At 38.4% G+C, this 26,881-nt stretch overlaps 1 protein-coding gene across 3 annotated transcripts in view; it reads right to left on the bottom strand.

Annotated features, from left to right (window-relative positions):
* The window catches only part of OTOGL (otogelin like), a 181,243-nt gene that overhangs the window by 64,384 nt on the left and 89,978 nt on the right, over positions 1–26,881 (bottom strand). For 2 of the 3 annotated variants that reach the window (XM_088836670.1, XM_055395155.2), the window contains exons 26-31: positions 21,702–21,836; positions 16,349–16,498; positions 15,300–15,419; positions 7,672–7,788; positions 6,666–6,822; positions 5,987–6,013 (exon numbers count right to left, since the gene is read on the bottom strand). In XM_088836670.1, the coding sequence (XP_088692796.1) occupies positions 5,987–6,013; positions 6,666–6,822; positions 7,672–7,788; positions 15,300–15,419; positions 16,349–16,498; positions 21,702–21,836 (706 nt within the window). The remainder of the gene's footprint in view (positions 1–5,986; positions 6,014–6,665; positions 6,823–7,671; positions 7,789–15,299; positions 15,420–16,348; positions 16,499–21,701; positions 21,837–26,881) is intronic. The other variant, XM_088836668.1, reaches the window with a different exon arrangement.

The following is a 26,881-nucleotide window of genomic DNA, read 5'->3' as shown; positions in this document are numbered from 1 at the left end:
GAACTCTTTTCAACAAGACCATATCGGGGCTTCCCTCGCTGCTCGGTGGTAAACTGTCTGCCAATGCAGAAGACTCGAGTTCAATCCCTAGTCCGGGAAGCTCCTACGTGACCCAGAGTGACCAAGTCCACGTGCCACAACTATCGAACCTGTGCTCTGGAGCCCTGAAACCACAATTACTGAGTTCACGTAGCACAGCTGCTGAAGCCCGTGACCCCTAGAGCCCGTGCCACCACGACGAGAAGCCCACACACTGCACTCAAGAGTCACCCCCACTCTCCACCAGAGAATAGCCAGCACAGCAACCAAGACCCAGCAGATCCGAAAATAAATGAGTGAATACAATTATTAAAAAGGAAACATTGTATTGATCTGGAATATATACATATGCATTTAGAGTGTATAATTTATTTCTTTTGATGTGGACCATTTTTTAAAGTTTTTATTGAATTTGTTACAATATTGCTTCTGTTGTTTTTATGTTTTGGTTTTTTGGCCATGAAGCATGTGGGGTCTTAGCTTCCTACCAGGGATTGAACCCACACCCCCTGCATTGAACAGCAAAATCTTAACCATTAGATCACCAGGGAAGTCCCTAGAATATGTAATTTAGAATATACATATATATATATACACACACATGAATGTGTGTGTATATGTATATATACACGAATACTTAGCAGTGATGAATAGGTTGACTTAAGATTTCTAGACCTCAAATTTTCTCACCTCTATGAAGATGTTTGTCTAGGTAACCTTTCGCTTTGATATTTTAAGATTCTACTGTCCATAAACTTTAGTTCTATCAAATGGAAAGTATTTTGTTAGTCTTCTAAAAATCATTTCTCCTTAGTAGGTTCATTGCATTAAAACAGAATCACAGATATGATATATAGTATTTTACTGTTTGGGGAATTATTAAATTTCATCAGTGAGGTATGTCTATAGAGAAGAAAATAAGATGATGCTGAACAGAGACGTCAGTGTCACTTTACTTATGTTATCATTTCTATGCACTTAAATCATTTCATATAATGTGGAAAATACTGTAGTAAAAAAAAAACTAGTTAGTATGGAACTAAACCTAAAACTCAAAGTAATATTTCTAAGAACTTCATCTTATAAAGAAAAGTATATAATTTATTTTAAAAGCTCACTGATATTCCAAATAAACTTATGCATTGTTTTATGACAATAAGGTCAGTTTACCTTCAACCCAATCTTTATGATGTTTAATGTTTTAAAATAAGTGAAGTACTATAAAACTCTGATGTTTCTTCTGAATTATTAAAATTAAATTACATAATTATTAGCAGTGTACTTTTTACAGTTATATTTAGATATTTATGTTGTAAGTTATATAAAATTCTAATATAGGTGTGGTAGGTGATTTCATAAAAGATCATCTGGTTGCCCTCAGCGAATTTCATTTTTCCTCTTTTCTCCACTTCTTATCTCAAGGACAGTTTTCCTTTCCCAGCCTATTCTTAAGATGGAGGGGTAAAAAATCAAAGAAATCAACCACCTGGGTTTTTCCCCTTTCAGGACCAAGACCAGACATAAGAGAAAGGGAGAATATAGTTGAATTAGAGGGTTTAAAAGTCTCCCAAACAGGAAGGAGAGCAAGACCCAAAATTTCCATCACAAGGGCCAGGAGAAGGGGTTATAGAACAAGTTATTCTCAAGCACTGTCCCATCCACTGACTCATCAACGAGACACTTCAACTTTGAGGAGCTGGAGACACTTCTAAGCCATGATGAAAAAGCTTTAGTAGGGACCCAGACATGGTTGGGCTTAGATGGTGAAAAATCCACCTACAGTGTGGGAGACCTGGGTTCAATCCCTGGGTTGTGACGATCCCCTGGAAAAAGAAACAGCTACCCACTACAGAATTCTTGCCTGGAGAATTCAATGGACAGAGGAGCCTGACAGGTTACAGTCCATGGGGTTGCAACAGGCAGACACTACTGAGTGACTTTCACTTTCAGACACCTTGAGTACACGTGGAGATTTGAAAATCTTTGTTCTCACACCAAGATGGAACTGATCACATACAGTGAAGACTTTATGAGCTGTTACAAATGTATACCCTGCACAGTTTCTCTGGGAGCTAATATCTATAACATCCAAAGAGAGCTACATCATCATCTCCACCACCTACAAGTTCATCTTCTAGGAAAGACAGAAGTAACCTAGATTTTTAAGAAGAATATATACATAAACTTATAAATACAAAGATTTGTGTAACTATGTAAATAATTTACAAATGGGGACATAAATGTGTAAATTATGAAATACAATTCAAAATGAAGAAGACATATACAAACACAGCTTGTGAGCTCCAAGCACTCTCAGGCACAGATGGCCAAGAGGAGAATAGGAGAAAGGAGACAGACCATTAAACAAAATATTCTCTCCCCTACAAGACAAGTGCCTTCCTACAGCAATGTGAAGAGACAATTGTGATCTGAGAAATCCATTTGTATAAAAATTGAAAGTTTCTGAATCGACTCCAAGTTGATGGATATCTTGCATGTGAATTGTTTTCCTGCATTTTCACTAGCAATTGAGAGCAAAAGTCATTGACTTTATCATTAATCTTCTGTAGGGAGAATTATAATTTCTGTATACTTAAAGCAATCATTTCCTGTATTGATTATTTAAACAGTATTGAGTATATCCGAACCCCCTCCAGTGTTCTTGCCTGGAGAATCCCAGGGACGGGGGAGCCTGGTGGGCTGCTGTCTCTGGGGTCGCACAGAGTCGGACACAACTGAAGCGACTTAGCAGCAGCAGCAGCAACAAGTATATCCGATCTAATAAAATCACTCTGAACTTAAAAACTTATGTAACAATTTTTAGCAAAATATAGCAACAGAACCTTTATATTTTTAGCAAATTCCATAAAAATGAACATTAAAATATTATAGAAAGTCATTGTATAAAGGGTTATAAACTCATCTCAGCAGCAACCTCTGAAGTTTCCTACTTTTAAAAACATTTCCTCCTACAGAATCACAGTCTTTTATCTCTGTATTTGCTTTGAATAATTTAAGTATTTTAATAACACAGTGTCCAGAGAAAACACTAGCTATGGCTGGGCAAAGACTAGGTAATTTTATAATAGTGGTGAAATTGAGATGAAACAAATTAAGGATAACCATTTTAAATGATTTACTTTTATTAGTATCAACAATTTCCACAACTCTTCATTCCCTTTCAATTATCTACCTTAGGCATCACAGTACTTTCATAATCTCTTAGTCTCCTTGGCAGGTTGACTCTATCCCCTATTACTTTGATCACAGGAAACAGAATCTCTGTCACTCATGAAAGCAAAATGTCCCTTGCTCACCCTCTGAATACTACCAATACAGCGTTAACAAATGAAACTAGAAGAACTGGTTTGAAGAATCTTGTAACACATTAGAAGAAAGAAATGCAGCAGATTTATTGACAAAAAGCAGTACATCCGAAGGAGCAAGAGGTAGAAATTCAATATTCATAGACAATTCTGCTTCTGTTTCCAAGAGACTGCAGAAGGAACACCAGAAAGTGCAAAGGCACAGATGGAGATTTTTTATGGCCGAACTGTATGAGGCAGGAATTCCTAAGTGAGGGAGTAACTGGCGCATTTTCTCATATTATGGTCTGCACGTTGTGTTAGAGCATATGATAATGATGTGCTGTGGTCATCCCTAGACTAGGACATGCTAACCACTACCAGACAGTGCAGCACAGAGATCAAGCTCAATGGTTGGGACTTAGATTGTTCATAAATCCATTCACCACATTTTGGCTGTATGACTTGGACCAAGTTATCTCATTCATCTGTGCTCAATTTCTCCCTTTGTAAAGTGTTAACAATGATAGTAATATAATGTTATGCTTTTCAGGCATATTTTGAAGCTTAAATTATATGACAAAGATGTCATTAATGCAACAAAAACTATTGTTATTATTAGGTATTTGTTGTTGTTGCTGTTCAGTCACTAAGTCGTGTCTGACTTTTTGTGACCCCATGGATTACAGCACAGCAGGCTCCTCTGACTAAAACATCCATTTTCTTTTTGATTTATCATCTCTGTTTTACTAAAATTTTCAGATTTTCTTTGTACTTTTATAGTTGACAGATTTCTCCCTGGCTCAGTCACCAAAAACACTTTGGATTGGTGGTCTGGGTTTTTTCTGTAATGGGTCAGCTCTCCTATAACTGCAAATCTAACCTAATCATCATGGGTTTTTGCCCAGTTACTAATAAAACGGACACCTCCCTGGATCATCATTTTTTTGTCTGAATTAGGTGTCAGTGACTAGGCCTTCCTCATCAAACAGGTTTGACAAAAAGCAGCATCGGCTCTGCTAATGTCTGGCATTTTCAAAGAGGATATAATTCTGTCTCTTACATCTATGCCTTGGCTTTAGGCAGCACCTCCTCTTAGACTCACTGACTCCATGGAAAAGACCCTGATGCTGGGAAAATTGAAGGCAGGAGGAGAAGGGGACGACAGAGGATGAGATGGTTGGATGACATCACCGACTCGATGGACATGAGTTTGAGTAAGCTCCAGGAGTTGGTGACGGGCAGGGAAGCCTGGTGTGCTGCAGTCCATGGGGTCGCAAAGAGTCAGACACGACTGAGCGACTAAACTGAACTGACTCCTCTTAGACTTCCGGTTGCAAATTTGAATGCTTGGGGGACTAGGATACTTTCATTATTACCAAATCAGTAAGTTCTCATTCTGATAATATATAAATAATTATTTTCTGTAAACTGATGGCTAAACAAATTTCTGTATTATTATTTCTTTTTTTAATTTCCACAGCATAATAGAGTTCAAACAATGTCCATTTTTATTCATAATGGTAAGAGGTATGTATATCCTTCATCCTTTTTACAAAAAAATTAGCTAACTTTACTCATTCCTTCATGTTATTCTGGGACTAAGAGCTTCCTAGGTGCTGAGAACTTAGTTACAACACTCTATTATTTTTCAAGGGAATAAATTTTAACACAAATACTTAGAAGTTTAGATACATTTTAGAAGGCAATGGCTTTCATTGAGTCATACAGTTGACACAAACAACATGATTTCAACGTGCAAGTCCACTTCTAAGCAGATTTGTTTCAATAGGAAATATATAGCACTGTGGGGCTCCCTGGTGGCTCAATGGTAAGAATCTGCCTGCCAATGTAGGAGACGTGGATTTGATTCCTGGGTTGGGAATACCCTCTAGAGAAGGAAATGGCAACCCACGCCAACATTCTTGCCTGAGAAATTCCATGGACAGAGGAGCCTGGTGGGCTACAGTCTACAGGGTCACAAAAGAGTCGAACACAATTTAAGTAATGAACAACAATACAATCCATGGTAGGTTGAATCTAAGAATATAGAACTGCAAATATGAAGGTGACCAATTGCTGAGGTGAAGAAAGCTGATCACCGAAGAATTGATGCTTTTGAACTGTGGTGCTGGAGAAGACTCTTGAGAGTCCCTTGGACTGCAAGGAGATCCAACCAGTCCATTCTAAAGGAGATCAGTCGTGGGTGTTCATTGGAAGGACTGATGCTAAAGCTGAAACTCCAATACTTTGGCCACCTCATGCGATGAGTTGACTCACTGGAAAAGAGTCTGATGCTAGGAGGGATTGGGGGCGGGAGGAGACGGGGACGACAGAGAATGAGATGGCTGGGTGGCATCACCGACTCAATGGACATGAGTTTGAGTGAACTCCGGGAGTTGGGGATGGACAGGGAGGCCTTGTGTGCTGTGATTCATGGGGTCGCAAAGAGTCGGACACGACTGAGCGACTGAACTGAACTGAACTGAACTGAACTGAAGTGCCCTCAACCTCCGCCTTGTTCAAGGATTAATTGTACACCAAATTATGAACTATTTATACTTTGTTCCCAGAAAAGTTGTTCAAAAACTGTGAATCCAAAGATACATTTAATAAAATAGTATCCTGATATTCTCACATACCTTCATTGTAGTATTCACAATCAAGTGCTAAAAGGATAAAAGAAGAAATGTTAAACTAAATAAGAATCTGACCACTTATCTTGAATATGTGCAAAATATGATTACCAATAACCAGGTAAAAGAACTCAGAATGACATCATTATTTGGGAATTTTCTCTGAGCTAAGAGGATTCTTTAAGAGTACTGTATAATAATTTATTAAATTTCCTAAGATTATAGGTAGGCAAATATATTAGCCAGTCTATAGTCCACTGAAAGTGTTAAAATCATAAGCTATTTATCAGATGATGTACTATCTATAGGAGTAAATGAAAAGTTTAAATTCAAATCTGAATACAAATTTAAAATGATGTTTTTAAAACAATGTTTCTTATCACTAGAACAGTGGAATTTCATAGCCATAAGAGAGTTATAAACAATTTCTCCAAGGATGGTACATAATTTATAGTTCAAATGTTACAGTGATAACTCAAACACAGAACAGAAAAACTTACTTCAAAATTTCTTTTATAAATCCTTTAGCTATACTACAATTTATATATCTCGTCAAAAGAATATAAAATTTACTCATCTTAAATTTGATTTCCCTGAGTTCCATGGCATCATTTTTAAGATAGGACAACATGAATCTCCTCATAAGCTTCCCACCTGATGATGAGGTTCCAATTAGGGTACTCACAACAAAGAGTAGATGATCTCCAGTGAACAGAAACCCCTTCCTGACAACACTTGTATGCATATGCTGCTACGCTTGTGCATAAACATTCACAATCCCCACCAAGATTACAGTTACACGTGTCTTCATGACAATTTTTAGCAAAAGAAGTGACATCAATCTGAAATGAAGTAAAAGATAAATTAATTTCAAAATGTACTAACTACAGTTGATTAAACTTCAGCCTTCTAAAAGAAAACTAACTGGTAGATTTTCAAAATCTGCTATAATCAGCTTAACACTGCCACCTAGAGAGTTCTAAATATCTCAAACCTCTATTTGCCCAAACGAAAAAAGAATTTATTAGGCAAATGTAAGATCAAAGAACTAGCAAAACAGGGAACAGGACTGACAAATACAATTTCAGTGTCTTCAATACAACAGATTCACATTTTGTAAAGCTCATTGTTTCATTATTGGCATATTCGCATGGCATTAAAAGAACGTTCTGCTTTCAAACATACTTTGTTTTTAATAATATCTAAAACTACTTTTCAAACTTCTACTGGGGCCTAAAATTGTTATGTTGAAAAGACATTTAGAAAGTTAATTTCTAAATAAATTACATTCTATCTTGGGATGTGCTTCTAAAACTATTTTAAATGTGCCACTAATAATCATTTTACTTTGGGTTAAGGAGAAGAATGCCATTTGGTGGTGTTCTCTGAAGAAAACTAAGCATTTATAGCTTTGATAATGGACATAAAAATGTTTCATAAACTGAAAAAGACCATTAACAAATATTATGTACAAATGTACTCTGTTAATAAGATGGCATGAGGAAGAATGTAAATCACCTAATGTGCCAGTTCTACAGAAAAACAAATTCCCGAATCAGTCTTCCTAATAAGGGTTAGGTAGAATACCTAAAAAACCAATGGGAAGCTAAAGTATTTGTCCAGTTAATCTCAACATTATAGACACTGCAGTACTTGTTTAAGTTGGAAAGTTTAATAAAGTACTCACGTACCACATTGCGACAAGAAGCAAAAACATCACTGTACAAAATGGAGCATTCTTTCTTGGCATAAGGAAATTTGTTTTGATGTGCCTCACAGGGTTTAAATGATTCAATCGGGGTTTCGCACTGTGGGAAAAGTTAAGCGAGAAAAGAAAGTTTTTAACGAGGAAATTTCTGAAGCTGAAACCAGAGTAACCTAATCTGACTTCAACCACTACAATCATATCTAATATATTCTCATTCTTTTAGACAGACTTTACCGAAAGCACCTGTGCTCAGCCAGCTCATGTTAATAGCATATGTTATTTTTGAAAGTAACTAAATTTACTATTAAAACCATGACAATATTAAAAAGTGAAGTTAAATGATTTTTAAACTGTCAACTGTAGTGTTATATGACTAAAAATTTTTCAAAATCAAATTATTCTTTTTCCTTTAATTTTCATGTCTTTCATTTCTATCACAAGCCATCCTCTGAGGGGTCACATATACTCAAGCAGCTACAGCTTGCCTCCCAGATACTCAGCGATTTGGTCTCCACCTCTTCTATTCCACCTCCCTCAAACTGGCAAAGGTGATCACTGATCTCCTCATTACCAAGTACAAAGGCAACTTCTCGGTCTTCGCCTCCTCTGATCTCTCCCCGTCTCTGCCTCTGCCTCTTACATGGCTCACGTGTTTCTGGTGGCAACATTTTCCGGTGGGTTTCCTCCCGATTCATTCGCTGCTATTCCCCATCCTCATTCCACTTCCCTTCTCTGCAAGGCTTGACCTTCAAGTCTCTATTTTTTCATTCAATACACTTCTCATGCCTTCAGCAGACTCTGCAACCCCATGGACTATACAGTCCATAGAATTCTCCAGACCAGAATACTGGAGTGGGTAGCCTTTCCCTTTTCCAGGGGATCTTCCCAACCCAGGGATTGAACCCAGGTCTCCTGCATTGTGGGTGGATTCTTTACCAGCTGAGCCACAAGGGAAGCCCCCTGTATATAATAGTAACTGCCAAATCCCAGATCTCTTTTCTGAAATCTCCAAACTTGGATATTTCCATATTTCCATTCCAGATCTCTTTTCTGAAATCTCATTTCCACATAAAATCTCTGTCACTTCTTTCTCAACATATCCTGACCTGTACTTTTCTTTACACCACTGTCTTGCCCCCACTGCTCCCTACCACCAACTTTCCTCTTTGCCCTGTCTTTTGGAAGAGCACCAGTGTCTAACCAGTAATCCAGGAAGACAGGAGACTTGAATTCTTCAAATCAATCCTTTATTTTGCAATTATTTCAACAGAGTCTGATGTTTCAGATGTCTCTCAAATTTGGACAGTTTTCTAAATCTTCAAAATGTAACATTTCTTAGTTGAATTATAAGTGCCTAGCTAGTTAAGAGCCTTTGAGTCTAGATCCTAGCACACGAATATTGCAGCCCTATATTTTGCATTCCAGCCATTCCCTACTTCAGACCATTTACCACAGCCATAATGAACTGCATAAAATTCCTGTAAGGTACCATACTCAGATTATGAACTCCCTATTGCCAAATTCAGACTTAAATTGAAGAAAGTAGGGAAAACCACTAGGCCATTCAGGTATGACCTAAATCAAACCCCTTACGAATATACACGGAAAGTGACAAATAGATTCAGGTGATTAGACCTGATAGACAGAATGCCTGAAAAACTATGGACATTGGTTTGTAACACTACATAGGAGGCAGTGATCAAAACCATCCCCAAGAAAAAGAAATTCAAAGGGGAAAATGTTTGTCTGAGAAAGCCTTACAACTAGCAGAGAAGAGAAGAGAAGCTAAAGGCAAAGGAGAAAAGGAAAGACATACCCATCTGACTGCAGAGTTCCAAAGAATAGCAAGGAGAGATAAGAAAGCCTTCCTAAGTGATCCATGCAAAGAAATAGAGTAAACAATAGAATGGGAAAGCCTAGAGATCTCTTCAAGAAAATTAGAGATACCAAGAGAACATTTCATGAAAAGATGGGCTCAATAAAGGACAGAAACATTATGAACCTAACAGAAGCAGAAGGTATTCAGAAGAGGTGGCAAGAATACACAAAAGAACTGTACAAAAAAAAGATCTTCATGACCCAGATAACCAATGATGTGACCACTCACCTAGAGTCAGACATCCTGGAATGTGAAGTCAAGTGGGTCTTAGAAAGCATCACTATGAACAAAGCTAGTGGAGGTGATGGAATTCCAGCTGAGCTATTTCAAATCCTGAAAGATGATGCTGGGAAAGTGCTGCACTCAATATGCCAGCAAATTTGGAAAACTCAGCAGTGGCCACAGGACTGGAAAAGGTCAGTTTTCATTCCAATCCCAATGAAGGACAATGCCAAAGAATGTTCAAACTACCACACAATTGCACTCATTATATATGCTAGCAAGTAATGTTCAAAATTCTCCAAGTTAGGCTTCAATAGTACATGAACCAAGAACTTCCAGATGTTCAAACTGGATTTAGAAAAGGCAGAGGAATGAGAGATCAAATTGCCAACATCCGTTGGATCATAGAGAAAGCAAGAGAGTTCCAGAAAAGCATCTACTTCTGCTTCATTGACTACCCTAAAGCCTTTGCCTGTGTGGATCACAACAAACTGGAAAACTCTTAAAGAGAAGGGGATACCAGACCACCTTCCATGCCTCCTGGGAAATCTGTATGCAGAACAAAAAGAAACAGAACCAGACAAGGAACAATGAACTGTTTCAAAATTGGGAAAGTAGTATGTCAAGACTATGTTGTTACCCTGTTTATTTAACTTTAATGCAGAGTTCAGCATATGAAATGCCAGGCTAGGTGACTCACAAGCTGGAATCAAGATTATGGGGAGAAATATCAATAACCTCAGATATGCAAATGATACCATCCTTATGGATGAAAGCAAAGAGGAACTAAACAGCCTCTTGATGAAGGTGAAAGAGAAGCATGAAAAAGCTAGCTTAAAACTCAACACTCAAAAAACGAAGATCATGGCATCCGGTCCCATCACTTCATGGCATATAGACAGGGAAACAATGGAAACAGTGACAGATTTTATTTTCTTCGGCTCCAAAATCACTGCAGATGGTGACTGCAGCCATGGAATTAAGGTGCTTGCTCCTTGGAAGAAAAGCTATGACAAACCTAGACAGCAAAGAACAGACATTACTTTGCCAACAAAAATGTCTGTCTAGTCAAAGCTATGGTTTTTCCAGTAGTCATGTATGGATGTGAGAATTGGACCATTAAGAAGGCTAAGTGCTGAAGAATTGATGCTTTTGAACTGTGGTATTGGGGAAGACTCTTGAAAGCCCCTTGGACTGCAAGAAGATCAAACCAGTGAATCCTAAAGGAAATCAGTCCTGAATAGTCATTGGAAGGACTGATGCTGAAGCTGAAGCTCCAATACTTTGGTCACCTGATATGAAGAACTGACTCTTCAGAAAAGACCCTGATGCTGTGAAAGACTGAAAGCAGAAGGAGAAGGGGATGACAGAGGACAAAATAGTTAGATGGCATCGCCGACTCAATGAACATGAGTTTGAGCAAGCTCCAGGAGATGGTGAAGGGCAGGGAAGCCTGGCATGCCACAGTCCACGGCGTCGCAAATAGTCAGACATGATTGAGTAACTGAACAGAAACAACCACTATGCTCAGGCTTCCCAGGTGGCGCTAGTGGTAGAGAACCTGCCTGCCAATGTAGGGAACGTAAGAGACATGGGTTCAATCCATGGCTTGGGAAAATCCATGCAGGAGGGTGTGAGAACTCACTCCTGTATTCTCCCCTGGAAAATCCCACGGAGAGAGGAGCCTCTAGGACCCATGGGCTCACAAAGAGTCGGGCACAACAGGAGCAATGTAGCACACAGGCACAGCACTCACGCCAGTCCTCCTGGCTCCTTCTGAAGGGCTGCGCCCTCCTCTGCTGCCGCCCTCTCCCCACTCCCGTCACCTTCAGTGGTATGGCTCCTGAGAGTCTTGTGATAGCCAACTCAGCGGCCTCTTCCTTTGACCATAGACTCCATGTTATATACACCTCTTTCAAAGCACCTGTCTCAGAGTGCCATTGTTAATTTTTCTACCTCAGCTGCTAAACTAAATTCCCAAGGGCAGTGGCTGTTTTAATCATATTATGTGTTCATATGTCTAGGAAAACATTAAGTGCTAAACAGAACTTACTGAATGAAAATGTTTTTTTTTCATTTTCAGCTTTGTCCACTAGGTATAAATGAGTTTAAAATTCTTTGATTGGTCTAAATATTTAAGTATGATTATAAATTAAGTATCCCTTAATTCGTCTTATATAAAAAAATAAAATCTTTATACTTTTTAATGTAGACCACAATGAAATATACTGCTTAAAATTTTACTAAATTGGGTGAATGTTTAATCCTAGTCCCCTTTTAATTTTTTAAAGAGGCTTAGATATATTAGTAAACTAGGCAAAATAGTAAAACAACTAATCAAATAGTAACCAACCAGGAAATTGTAGTTGCAGACTCTATTTTCAGTTAGAAAAAATAGGTTTAAAAAAGAAGAAGAAAAGAGTAGAACAAATTTCCATTTTGACTGTTTTCTTAGTTCAGCGTTTCTCAGATTGTATCCCATAGAAAACTATTTCTTTGAGAACTGATATACAAAAACATAAGCTCTGTGTCAGTAAATTTGGGAATTCCTTCAAACACATCCCCCGCTGAAGGCATATAATGCCTCAAGAAATCCTTCAAAAAATACATATGACTGACTTAATTCATCCTAACTGCTCCCTAAGGTAGTCGGCCAGGAATTCACTCTTTACCCCTCCCTACCCCACACACAGCCATGTCTGGAGAACAAATGTTAAGAAATTCTTTCTTCATTTATTCATTACCTTGAGCTGACAAAAGAAACATCATTTGAAATACAAATACATTAAAAGAGCGTTAGAAAGGAAAAGAACGATATTAGAAGATGGGAATTTGAACATCATCTCTGTGACTTTCTGGATACATTTTCAGTTCAGTTCAGTTCAGTCGCTCACTCGTGTCCGACTCTTTGCGACCCCATGAATCACAGCACGCCAGGCCTCCCTGTCCATCACCAACTCCCTGAGTTCACTCAAACTCATGTCCATCGAGTCGGTGATGCCATCCAGCCATCTCATTCTCTGTCGTCCCCTTCTCCTCCTGCCCCCAATCCCTCCTAGCATCAGAGTCTTTTCCAGGGAGTCAGTTCACCGCATGAGGTGGCCAAAGTATTGGAGTTTCAGCTTTAGTATCAGTCCTTCCAATGAACACCCAGGACTGATCTCCTTTAGAATAGACTGGTTGGATCTCCTTGCAGTCCAAAGAACTCTCAAGAGTCTTCTCCAGCACCACAGTTCAAAAGCATCAATTCTTCGGCAATCAGCTTTCTTCACAGTCCAATTGTCACATCCATACGTGACCACTGGAAAAACCATAGCCTTGACTAGACGGACCTTTTTTGGCAAAGTAATGTCTCTGCTTTTTAATATGCTGTCTAGTTTGGTCATAACTTTCCTTCCAAGGAGTAAACATCTTTAATTTCATGGCTACAATCAGCATCTGCAGTGATTCTGGAGCCCCAAAATATAAAGTCTGCCACTGTTTCCCCATCTATTTCCCATGAAGTGATGGGACCAAATGCCATGATCTTAGTTTTCTGAATGTTGAGCTTCAAGCCAACCTTTTCACTCTCCTCTTTCACTTTCATCAAGAGGCTTTGGAGTTCCTCTTCACTTTCTGTCATAAGGGTGGTGTCATCTGCATATCTGAGGTTATTGATATTTCTCCCGGCAATCTTGATTCCAGCCTGTGCTTCTTCCAGGCCAGCGTTCCTCATGATGTACTCTGCATATAAGTTAAATAAGCAGGGTGACAAGATACAACCTTGACACTCCTTTTCCTATTTGGAGCCAGTCCGTTGTTCCATGTCCAGTTCTGACTGTAGCTTCCTGACCTGCATACAGGTTTCTCAAGAGGAAGGTCAGGTGGTCTGCTATTCACATCTCTTTCAGAATTTTCCACAGTTTGTTGTGATCCACACAAAGGTTTTGGCATAGTCAATGAAGCAGAAATAGATATTTTTCTGGAACTCTCTTGCTTTTTCCATGATCCAGCGGATGTTGGCAATTTGATCTTTGGTTCCTCTGCCTTTTCTAAAACCAGCTTGAATATCTGGAAGTTCATGGTTCATATATTGCTGAAGCCTGGCTTGGAGAATTTTGAGCATGACTTTACTAGTATGTAGGATGAGTGCAATTGTGCAGTAGTTTGAGCATTCTTTGGCATTGCCTTTCTTTGGGATTGGGATGAAGACTGACCTTTTACTGTCCTGTGGCCACTGCTGAATTTAACCTTCTTAAGCCTCAATTGTTTCCACTGTTTTCCCATCTATTTCCCATGAAGTGATGGGACCAGATGCCATGATCTTTGCTTTCTTAATGTTGAGCTTTAAGCCAACCTTTTCACTCTCCTCTTTCACTTTCATCAAGAGACTTTTTAGTTCCTCTTCACTTTCTGCCATAAGGGTGGTATTATCTGCATATCTGAGGTTATTGATATTTCTTCCGGCAATCTTGATTCCAGCTTGTGCTTCTTCCAGGCCAGTGTTCCTCATGATGTGCTCTGCATATAAGTTAAACAAGCAGGGTGACAATATACTACCTTGACATACTCCTTTTCCTATTTGGAACCAGTCTGTTGTTCCATGTCTGGTTTTAACTGTTGCTTTCTGACCTGCATACAGGTTTCTCAAAAGGCAGGTCAGGTGGTCTGGTATTCCCATCTCTTTCAGAATGTTCCACAGTTTATTGTGATCCACACAGTCAAAGGCTTTGCTGATTGCAGCCATGAAATTAAAAGACGCTTACTCCTTGGAAGGAAAGTTATGACCAACCTAGATAGTATATTAAAAAGCAGAGACATTACTTTGCCAACAAAGGTCCGTCTAGTCAAGGCTATGGCTTTTCCAGTGGTCATGTATGGATGTGAGAGTTGGACTGTGAAGAAAGCTGATCACTGAAGAATTGATGTTTTTGAGCTGTGGTGCTGGAGAAGACTCTTGAGAGTCCCTTGGATTGCAAGGAGATCCAACCAGTCCATTCTAAAGGAGATCAGTCCTGGGTGTTCATTGGAAGGACTGATACTAAAGCTGAAACTCCAATACTTTGGCCACCTCATGCGAAGAGTTGTCTCACTGGAAAAGACTCTGATGCTGGGAAAGGTTGGGGGCAGGAGGAGAAGGGGACGACAGAAAATGAGATGGCTGGATGGCATTACCGACTCGATGGACATGAGTTTGAGTGAACTCTGAGAGCTGGTGATGGACAGCGAGGCCTGGCATGCTGTGATTCATGGGGTCGCAAAGAGTCGCACATGACTGAGCAACTGAACTGAAGCCTCAATTTCTTCATCTATAATATGGAGTCAATACCCTTTACATTAACAGATTGTCGCAAGGATTGCATGAGAAATTAAATGTAAAAGCAGTTTGACTTTGTCAACTATAATTTACCATAAAATATTGCATAAAATAGTATTACCTAAATAAATTTTCCTGTAAGAATAAAATGTTTTAGTGGTTAAGTACACCAGAAAATATTTGTTTTGTTCTAAAATATATATATTCCACTTACCTGTCCTAATGCCCAACTATCTCCAAATACCTGGGCATTTCTCACTTCTAAGTTATTGGATGTGGTCATATCATTTGAAGTACATTTGTCAAAGTTTCCACATAATCCAGATAATTTGTTCTAAAGTAAAAGAAAATTACCATGAAATATTCTCTATTCATTTCAACATTTAAGGACTAAAATTTTAAACATCTAAAATAATAAAATATCTAATAATATTTAGTACAATATTTAATAATAAGCAATCATTAAAACAATGTAAAATATAAATTGAAAAGAACTGTAAACAATCCAGACTGAGTAGTCAACCATTAATTGATAAAACAAACTAGTACATCCATACAACAAGAGTATCACCCAGGAGTAAACAGGGACAAGCAATTAATTCATTCAAAAATATGAATGAATCTTGAATGTGTTTCATCAAGTCAAAGAAGCCAGACCCAAAGGACTATATATTGCATGATTTCGTTTATACTGTATCCAGAAAAGGCAGAACTATACAATGGTTGCCCAGGGTGAAGGGTAAGAAGTAGCAATTGACAATAAAAGGGCAACACAGAAGAAATTTGGAAGCTGACAGATCTGTTCTTTCTAGAACTGTGGTGGTGGAGACACAACTCCATGCATTTGTTGAAATTCATAGAATTGCAGATCATAAAAATAAGTTATTTTACATTTTTAAAGAATTTTACTGTATGTAAGCTTAAAAATATCCGGAAAATGGAGGAAAAGATGGAACACAAATTGTAATAAATCCAACTGTATTAGAAACAACATCATTTAATCATGCCATAGGGAGTGGGAATAAAAGAAGCTGAACTAAGTAACTTTGGAAAACTGGATACTGTAAAGTTGAAGTTAAAAAGAATGGTATGCAACACATGGTAAAGGTATTCTTCCCTGGGATCTGAGTTAGTTATTCTAAAAATATAACATTTCTCAAAGGAAAACATCAATCATTTTATTTCCATAAAACATTAAAAAGTCAAATGTAATTTAATTTCTTGTATCTCATTTGGATTGACCTACCAAGTAGGTTGACTTACCTTCCACTGTGGTCCAACTTTGATATGGATGGTTGTCTTTTTATCCCAAAGAATAGTGATGTCTTTCTCTGGAAAGTATACTACCATGTAGTACCCTGCCTTCCACAGCTGATATGTTGGTTTATTTTCCAGAAAAAAACCTGATCGTTTCTTCAAAAAAAGGGAAAAAACATAATAAAGAAAAAAATGAATTTCTTATTTTCTCACCAAAATGCAAACATTAATTAAATTAATATCCATCAATAAATATCTATGTACTAGTATTTTTGCTTAGCCCTATCTTTCCTTAATTTTATAACGAAAGACAAAACAATTGAACAAAATAGGAAAAACATAAAATTGATAACAAGACGCAAAATGGTAGACAGGCTCAAGGTAGATAAATGGGCAAAGAGAAAAAGGTATCTCAGTTATACAGAAGAGCAGACAAGGCATGAGCATTAGGTGGATATGTTAGGGGAAGCACACTGATTGAAACCGCCCACCCTGGCCAGGCACCATGGTAACCATTTGCATGAGTTGTTTTACGACAGGAGGTCCTGGTAAGGAACACGGAACTAGTAAGCCTCCACCAACTGGAAGAGTTCCGGAAAGGTCAAAAGGAGACACCACCTGTTCGACCCAGAATCCTCACTGGCATCCAGCTTGACTGCACCACCAGGAAGGACTCTGAGTCAGAATGATTGGCTAAAGACAACCTGGAAACTAATCCCATCACCATAAAACCCAATGCGAGCCATGTGGCAGAGCTATTCTCCTGGGTTCCCTTACCCTACTGCTCTCCACCCAGGCGCCCTTTCCCAATAAAATCTCTTGCTTTGTCAGCACATGTGTCTCCTCAGACAATTCATTTCCGAGTGTTAGACAAGAGCCCAGTTTCGGGCCCTGGAAGGGGTCCCCCTTCCTGCAACAGATGTACCTGCTGACCCAGCAATTCTATATTGATGGTTAATAAAAATGATTGAGTACCAAAAATGTCAATGGACATGAATCTGAGCAAACTCCAGAAGATAGTGAAGGACAGCGAAGCCTAGTGTGCTGGAGTCCATGGGGCCACGAAGAGTCAGACAGGACTCAGAGACAGAAACAACCAAAAATATATGACTTTGCATAACTGAAAAACATAAGCACAAAATGTGTGTGTGTGTGTCTATAGAGAGAGAGAAAGAGTTGGTAAGGAGGATGAGGAGATGAATTTCCATCAAAAGAACTTAGGAAGGCTTCTTGCAAGAGGTAGGACATATATTATTGATCTGTAAGAGACCATAAATGGGAAAATAAAAAGGGATGGAAAATGGAATGAGGAAAGAAACCATTGCAAGCAAAGGGAATCAGCTAAATAAAGGCTTGGGGGGCAGGAAGTTCAAGATTTTTACAGAACTAGAGAAAGCACAAAGAAGCTACAGCATGGATTCCACGACAAGCATAGTCTGAGACCCTTTGCCATCAAGTTACCCATTACAGTCAATGGCTGTTATTTCATGTGCAAAATGCCTTCGACAGAGGATTCTGAATAGTAAAGTTACAGACGATGCTTGTGTACTAAAAGAAAATAATGTGTGTGCTAGAAAGGATACTAGTAGGGAGAAACTAGAGATGGAATCCATTAGGAAAATTTAGAGTACCTTCAACCTAAAGTGAGAATATGCAATGTTCTTTATGGGTAAGAGCTATATATTTATACCCTATAAAAGATTATGCTGACTCTAACACTGAAATTAACTCACATAATAATTTTTTAAATACGTGGTTAAGTCAAAGTAAATAAAGCGAATTTTTAACTAGAAGCAAAATTAAAATTGTGAAGGAGATATGAAATCCTTTGGTTATTTTTTTCTCCCAAGTAATAACAAAAGCATAGTTTGGAAAACACTGTACTAGAGTGTACATTTTTATTAATCTTTCATAGGGCAAATTAAATAAACTCATATTCACAAGAAGTTTTCAGTCTCCTAGACCAACATCACACTTGCAAGGGCTCAGTATATTGTATAGGACAGTATATATTTTGTTAGTGGACTCTGCTTAACCTCATTTCTTTCTGCTTCCAAGTACCAAGTTGGAGTTATGGGGCAATGCCCTCAGTACCTGTAAGGGTCTGCATTCAACCTGGAAGTGTACTTGTGTCCAAGTAAGCAAGGAATTAAGTAATAAAGAAAAAACTCTATGACAGGTCAAAAAAGACTACAAAACAAAGGGGGGGAAAATAATCCCTGTTTTAATCAAGGGGGTATACATTTTCATTTCACTAAGCCCACAAAATGTAGCATACCAGGCCGCCATATCACTCTCTGCCATAGAATCTCTTTTTATAATTTTGATTACACTTTTCAGGACCTTTTCCTCATCTGATTTGTCTTTGGCTTTATTGTCTTCCTCCCTTTGTGAATGCTAGCTCCTAGAAAGATGTACTTTGTGAAGTTTACCTTCTAGATCAAGGGTAACTCATATATTTTTAACACCTTCTTGCACTGGCCTACTTATGGTTCTCAGCTTCCAGCCTAAGCAGCAATAATCAAAGCAAGTGAAATGTTTGTGGCTTACAGCTCCTTTTCAATCCATGAAATACTTTGTCATGTATTTTCCTATTAAACTTCCCTCAGGCTGGTTGACATATCATTGGAACATAAAATAAATTTTTGGATAAGATTATTGGACTTCCTTCAGATTGGTTTTGTACTAGTTATCCTGATGTAAAAGCACATCCTCTATATTTGCCTGTAGAGCTAAATCCTTCATTTTTATTAGACAGGGCAGTTTGCTACAAGAGAACAATCCTCTTTGGGCAGAAGGAGAGATATTGTACTTCTTTCTTTTCAGATTAGGAAGCAAAGATGTTTCTTCTTATAAGAATGAAGTATTATGCATTGCCCAAAATAGAGACCTCCACTTCAGAGGACAATTACAGCACTGTAAATAAACTCTAGTGATGTTAGAAAAATAAGTTATAAAAGTGAAGAATTAAAAATTTTTAAATACAGCTTAAATAAACTCATGAGATATTTACACCTTACATACTTGATAAAATTAGAATTGTATATTTATTGAAAAAATAACAGGTTTTATTCCTTCCCCTAAATGAGCAATCCATCTGCCATAAAATAAATGGTACTTATTTTCACTTTTGATGTTCAAGAAAAAATATTAACCAAGGATTTGTTAGGGTCAAGCTATTTTTATGATTTTTCTTCATCTTCCTTTATACTTCACAACTGATATGAAGGAGATTCATCAACAGCTCCATTCAGGTGAAAACTGGAAGATGAAAGCTACACAGAGCTGCAATTACCACTTCAAAAATGCATCAAACAGTCTTTATGAGAGCATTTACTATTTTCAGTTTTTCTTTTCTTTAAAACACATCCTTTTTCTTATAGAAAACTTTCACCGATAAATGAATATCCAGCTGAAGGCTACCCCAAACTGCAGTAATTATTTCAAAAAGATGTCAACATGACTTATACAAACTCTGTTTCACTTAAATCTTGATCACTGCCTGGTTGGCCTCAACATTTCTGACTAGGACATGAGCTCTGATCTAGGGCATCAATTCTCAAATGTTAGTGTACAGAAGAATTTGGGGTACCATTAAAATATTGATTGTCATCAGCTTCATCCATTCTAATACCTGAGGTGGGGTTCATGAACCAGCTCTTATAATTAATATCCTAGATGATTTGAATGCAGAATTTTTGCACACCAGACTGAGAAATGCTAATCTAAAAATTCAGAAACAGGCCACTTTTAAAGGCCATATGTCAGATTATGTTGCTTAATTCCAAAATGTCTTCCTTGTAAAGTAAGTTCAAATATATTACACAGCTATCCTATCAACTGCCCTTGTCCCTGAGCTTCCTGCGTGAAAGTCAGTGTGGACACTCCTCCCCGAACCTCTTTGCCTTACTCTCCCTCCACCATCCCCATCTACCTCCACCAGACTAAACTGCTTGAGTTCTCCAAACATGCCATTTTATCTTTCAACTCTGTTCCTTTCAACATGACTGTTCTTCTGTACTATCTTTCTATACTGTCTCCTCACCTGGCTAATACCTGCTCAACCTTTAAAGACTCAGTTCCAATCATTTCCCCCAAAGCATGTCTTCTGAGCCTTCAAAAATAAGGAGGATGAAGGTGAGGAGAGGAATTTCCTGAAATATATCTTTCATTTAACTCTCATATGAACTTAAGAAGTGGGTTTCATAATCATCCCAAATTTACAAACATGAAAGCTGCAGCTTGGAGGGGTTGCCCAAAGTGACATAGTTAGCAGGTGATAGAACAGGGGTTCTAAGTGAGTGCTAACTGACTCCAAAGGCTATGCTCTTTACAACTACCCTCAACATCCCAAGTTGGCTTAGGTCTTCCTCTTAGGGATGGTCCTGCTTTCCTAAGCACACTCCTACCATCGTATACCACACCGCACAGCCTCATTTACTTGAATGGATCCCTCAACTGAGTACAAGTACCTTAAAGGCAAAGAAGAGTGCCTTTTCATTGTTGTGGCCCCAATAATTAACACATATTTTGGTATAAAGTAAACATTTTGAATAAATGAATGAGTGACTGAAATTTATTCATTATTTCAAATTGCACTGGCTCCAAGTATACAAGAATGAACAAAGAAAACAGTGGTCTCAATTCTCAGAACTCATAGACAAATAGAAAAGACAGACCACCACACAAGGAATTTCACCAAAGTGTGATGCACATCCTGACAGGGAGCTTGAGCACATGAGGAGGATCTCCTTGAAGGAGATAAGACTTGTCACATAAGAGTAAGTTAAATGGAAAGGTTGATCCAGGTAGGAGCAATGGCATTCATGAATAGTCAGAGGTAAGAGAAAAATATAGAGCATTTGAAGAACTGGTAAAAGCTCCAATTTCTAGAACATGGGCTCGAAGCAGAAAGTGATGAGACACACGGCAGGAGAGCTAGCCATGGCCAGGTTGGGGAGGCCTTGTAAGGGTAATGGGAGGTCATCTGAAAGTTTCAAAGCACAAGGGTGACAGGAGATGAGATATCCATCTTAGAAAAATCACCCTGGCCGCAGTCTGGCAAGGTGGATCAGAGGGGAAAACCTAAGGCTGGAGGCTAGCTTGGATAATGTCTAGCTTGGATAATGTTGAAATACTCCAGGTAACTGATGCCAAGGAAAGAATTGGCAAATGGAGATGTGGAGTGTAAATAAAAGAAACAAATTGAATATGATTTACTGAAGCCACATAAAATGACAAAGAAAAAAATTAAAATCTAGTAACCACTTATAAAGAAAAGTACCTCAAACTTCTTCTATTTTCTTTTCAGTACACTCAGGACAAGTTAAAATGATTTTACAAAGAATAATTCACTAACCTGTTTGTAAGGAGAATCATTCAGGTAGATCTCAGTGGCCCCAACTGAAATCAAAACACTTTTAGAACAAACAATATCGTTGTCAAAGCATTTCTTGTTCTGGGCAATGACAGATATATCTGAATCATCTGTACTCTGAAATGTCAAAAATATTATATTAATACAAATCTATACCATACATAATTTTTACTTGTTTTTCATTAAATCTTAAAGAATTCTGAGATTTATAATGAATTGTATTGAAAATGAAATACAACTTACTTCTAAAACAAAAATCATTTTTGATCTCATAATGTAACAAATTTAATAAAAATACAGCAAGTTAGCTCAATCTTGAAACTTTTATCTATATCTCCTCTTAAAATTTTGTTCCAAGGAAGCTTTCTTTCCATTTTATTATTTGTTGTGCTGGTTCAGCTGCTTAGTCACGTACAACTCTTTACACCCCCATGAACTGCAGCACGTCAGGCTTCCCAACCCTTCACCAACTCCCAGAGGTTGGTCAAACTCAACGTCCACTGAGTGGATGATGCCATCCAACCATCTCATCCTCTGCTGTCCCCTTCTCCTCTCTGCCTTCAATCTTTCCCAGCATCAGGGTCTTTTCTAATGAGTCAGCTCTTCACATCATGTGGCCAAAGTAATGGAGCTTCAGCTTTAACATCAATTTTCCAATGAATCTTCAGGATTGTATTCCTTTAGGATTGACAGATTTGATCTCCTTGCAGCCCAAGAGACTCTCAAGAGCTGTCTGCAGCACCACAGTTTGAAAGCATCAATTCTTCAGCACTCAGCCTTCTTTATGGTCCAACTCTCACATCCATAAATGGCTATTGGGAAAACCATAGATTTGACTATGTGGACCTTTGTTGACAAAGTAATGTCTTTGTTTTTTAAGATGCTATCTAGGTTTGACATACCTTTTCTTCCAAGGAGCAAGTGTCTTTTAATTTCATGGCTTCAGTCACCATCTGCAGTGATTTTGGAGTCCAAGAAAATCATGCCATTATCTGAACATTCTTTGGCATTGACTGTCTTTAGAATTGGAATGAAAACTGATTTTTCCAATCGTGTGGCCACTGCTGAGTTTTCCAAATTTGCTGACATAGTGGGTGCAGCACTTTCACAGAAACATCTTTTAGGATTTGAAATAGCTCAGCTGGAATTCCATCACCTCCATTAGCTTTGTTCATAGTGAAGCTTCCTAAGGCCCACTTGACTTCGCATTCCAGGATATCTGGCTCTAAGTGAGCGATCACATCATCGTGGTTATCTGGGTCATGAAGATCTTTTTTGTATAGTTCTTCTGTGTATTCTTGCCACCTTTTCTTAATATCTTCTGCTTCTGTTAGTTCCATACCATTTCTGTCCTTTACTGTGCCCATCTTTGCATGCAATGTTCCCTTGGTATCTGTCATTTTCTTGAAGAGACCTCTAGTCTTTCCCACTCTATTGCTTTCTTTGTATTGTTCACTAGGAAGGCTTTCTTATCTCTCCTTCCTATTCTTTGGAACTCTGCATTCAGATGGGTGTATCTTCCCTTTTCTCCTTTGCATTTCTTTTTTACTCTGCTATTTGTAAAGCCTCCTCAGACAACTATTTTGCCTTTTTGCATTTTTTTTAATTTTTATTTTTATTGGAGGCTAATTATTTTACAATATTATATTGGTTGGTTTTACCATACATTGACATGGATCCGCCCCGGGTGTACATGAGTTCCCCCTCCCGAATCCCCCTCCCACCTCCCTCCTCCCCTTATCCTCCCTCTGGGTCATCCCCCCATACCAGCCCCGAGCATCCTGTAACACGCATCGACCCTGAACTGGCAATTCGTTTCACATATGATAACATATATGTTTCAATGCCATTCTCCCAAACCATCCCACCCTCACCCTCTCCCACAGAGTCCCAAAGACTGTTTTATACATCTGTGTCTCTTTTGCTGTCTCGTATACAGAGTTATAATTTGCATCTTTCTAAATTCCATATATATGTGTTAGTATATTCTATTGGTGTTTTTCTTTCTGGCTTACTTCACTCTGTATAAAGGCTCTAGTTTCATCCACCTCATTAGAACTGGTTCAAATGCATTCTTTTTAATGGCTGAGTAATACTCCATTGTGTATATGTACCAAAGCTTTCTTATCCATTCGTCTGCAGATGGACATCTAGGTTGCTTCCATGTCCTGGCTATTATAAACAGTGCTGCAATGAACATTGGAGTACATGTGTCTCTTTCAATTCTGGTTTCTTCGGTGTGTATGCCCAGGAATGCGATTGCTGGATCATATGGCAGTTCTATTTCCAGTTTTTTGACGAATCTCCACACTGTTCTCCATAGTGGCTGTACTAGTTTGCATTCCCACCAACAGTGTAAGAGGGTTCCCTTCTCTCCACACCCTCTCCAGCATTTATTGCATGTACACTTTCGGACACGACTGAGCGACTTCACTTTCACACATTGGAGAAGGAAATGGCAACCCACTCCAGTGTTCTTGCCTGGAGAATCCCAGGGACGGGGGAGCCTGGTGGGCTTCCGTCTATGGGGTCGCACAGGGTCGGACACGACTGAAGTGACTTAGCAGCAGCAGACTTTTGGATAGCAGCCATTCTGACTGGTGTGAAATGGTATCTCATTGTGGTTTTGATTTGCATTTCTCTGATTATGAGGGATGTTGAACATTTTTCATGTTTGTTAGCCATCTTTATGTCTTCTTTGGAGAAATATCTGTTTAGTTCTTTGGCCCATTTTTTGATTGGGTCATTTATTTTTCTGGAATTGAGCTGCAGGAGCTGCTTGTATATTTTGGAGATTAATCCTTTATCAGTTGCTTCATTTGCTATTATTTTCTCCCATTCTGAAGGCTGTCTTTTCACCTAGCTTATAGTTTCCTTTGCTGTGCAGAAGCTTTTGATTTTAATTAGGTCCCATTTGTTAATTTTTGCTTTTATTTCCAATATGCTGGGAGGTGGGTCTTGGAGGATCCTGCTGTGATTTATGTCAGAGAGTGTTTTGCCTACGTTCTCCTCTAGGAGTTTTATAGTTTCTAGTCTTACATTTAGCTCTCTAATCCATTTTGAGTTTATTTTGGTGTATGGTGTTAGGAAGTGTTCTTGTTTCATTCTTTTACAAGTGGCTGACCAGTTTTCCCTGAATGGCCTGGTGGTTTTCCCTACTTTCTTCAATTTAAGTCTGAATTTGGCAATAAGGAGGTCATGATCTGAGGCACAGTGAGCTCCCCGTCTTGTTTTTGCTGACTGTATAAAGCTTCTGCATCTTTGGCTGCAAAGAATATAATCGAATTTGATTTTGGTATTGACCATCCGGTGATGTCCATGTATAGAGTCATCTCTTGTGTTGTTGGAATTGGTGTTTGCTATGACCAGTGTGCTCTTTGACAAAACTCTGTTAGACTTTGCCCTGCTTCATTTTGTACTCCAAGACCAAACTTGCTTGTTACTCCAGATACCTCCTGACTTCCTACTTTTGCATTCCATTGCCCTATAATGAAAAGGACATCTTTTTGGGTGTTAGATCTAGAAGATCCTGTAGGTCTTCATAGAACTTTTAAATTTCAGCTTTTTTAGCATTACTGGTTGGGGCATACACTTGGATTACTATGATATTGAATGGTTTGCCTTGGAAACGAACCGAGATCATTCTATCATTTTTGAGATTGCACACATGTAGTGCATTTCGGACTCTTTGCTGACTATGAGGGCTATTCCATTTCTTCTAAGGGATTATTGCCCACAGTAGTAGATGTAATGGTCATTTGAGTAAATTCGTCCATTTCCTTCCAGTTTAGTTCACTGATTCCTAGAATGTCAGTGTTCACTCTTGTCATCTCCTGTTCGACCACATCCAATTTACCATGATTCATGGACATATCTGTGTGTATTCTCATACTTTTCATTTATTATTACAGCTCAAATTTATCAACCAGTTTCTTCCCATCAAACATCCAATAAGATATGTCACTTAAGGAAATTTTAAAAGAAATATTTTCATTTAGATAATATCTTTTGTCGTATTTTAAGGAGTTCTCTGGCTAAATAATTATTTGCCTAAAGATAAAATAAAAAATAAATATAAAATTTTGATACTGTGTTAATAAATAAAATAATGCATATAAGGGCTTCTTATATGTAAAGCTATATGTAAAGTTCTTGAACTTTACATGCATGATCTCATTTAAGTCCTATCACAATTCTTGAATTATGTATTATATCCATTTTATAGAAAAAGAAACAGAGGTTAAGGATTAAATGAATGTCCAAAGTCACTTAACTAAATAAGAACAGAGTTCAAAACCCTGTTTTTTTCTTAATGCCACTTCTAGAGAAATTAGGCGGAGAAGGCAATGTCAAGCCACTCCAGTACTCTTGCCTAGAAAATCCCATGGATGGAGGAGCCTGGTGGGCTGCAGTCCGTGGGGTCGCTAAGGGTCGGACACAACTGAGCGACTTCACTTTCACTTTTCACTTTCATACATTGGAGAAGGAAATGGCAACCCACTCCAGTGTTCTTGCCTGGAGAATCCCAGGGACGGGGGAGCCTGGTGGGCTTCCATCTATGGGGTCACACAGAGTCGGACACGACTGAAGTGACTTAGCAGCAGCAGCAGCAGCAGAGAAATTAGGAAGAGTTTGGAAATGGTTGAGGAGAAAATTCAATTGTAGGTTATAGGGAATGTTTAGTTTCAGAGAATGTTATGTAATCTCTCACACTCCATCTCCTCTCCCTCACCTGCCTTCAGCCACTCTCCTCTCCAATCCACCAAGAACTCACTCTCTGAAACACGGTTTCTGATTTTGTATCCCATGTTCATGAATTGGTTTCAGTAGTTCTGTAGATCCTGGAAGCTCATTGTAAAAGATTGTTTTGAGTATGTGTAATTTTCTAGGAAGAGAGTCCATGGTTTTCATTACATCTTTGAAGTGGTCCTTATCACTATGAAAGTTAAAGCCCCATTGCTCTGAGTCCTTCCACTAACTTGTGGAAGGTGGGATATCATAGAAAGGACAGTGACAATTCTCTCAAAGATCTGGAAATCATATAGGTCTTGATATAAAGTATCCATACTTAGTTTTTTATATCATCAACAATATGAATCCTAGCACAACATCTTGCTCTGGTCAAATTCTGTCTTATTAGTAATTACTATAGCATGTTGCCT

This window comes from Moschus berezovskii, chromosome 6 (genome assembly GCF_049115385.1).
Source record: "Moschus berezovskii isolate FMDL1 chromosome 6, NW_MosBer_1.0, whole genome shotgun sequence".
Classification (NCBI taxonomy): domain Eukaryota; kingdom Metazoa; phylum Chordata; class Mammalia; order Artiodactyla; family Moschidae; genus Moschus; species Moschus berezovskii.
The sequence above is the reverse complement of the archived record's forward strand: the minus strand, read 5'-3'. Positions and strand labels throughout refer to the sequence as shown.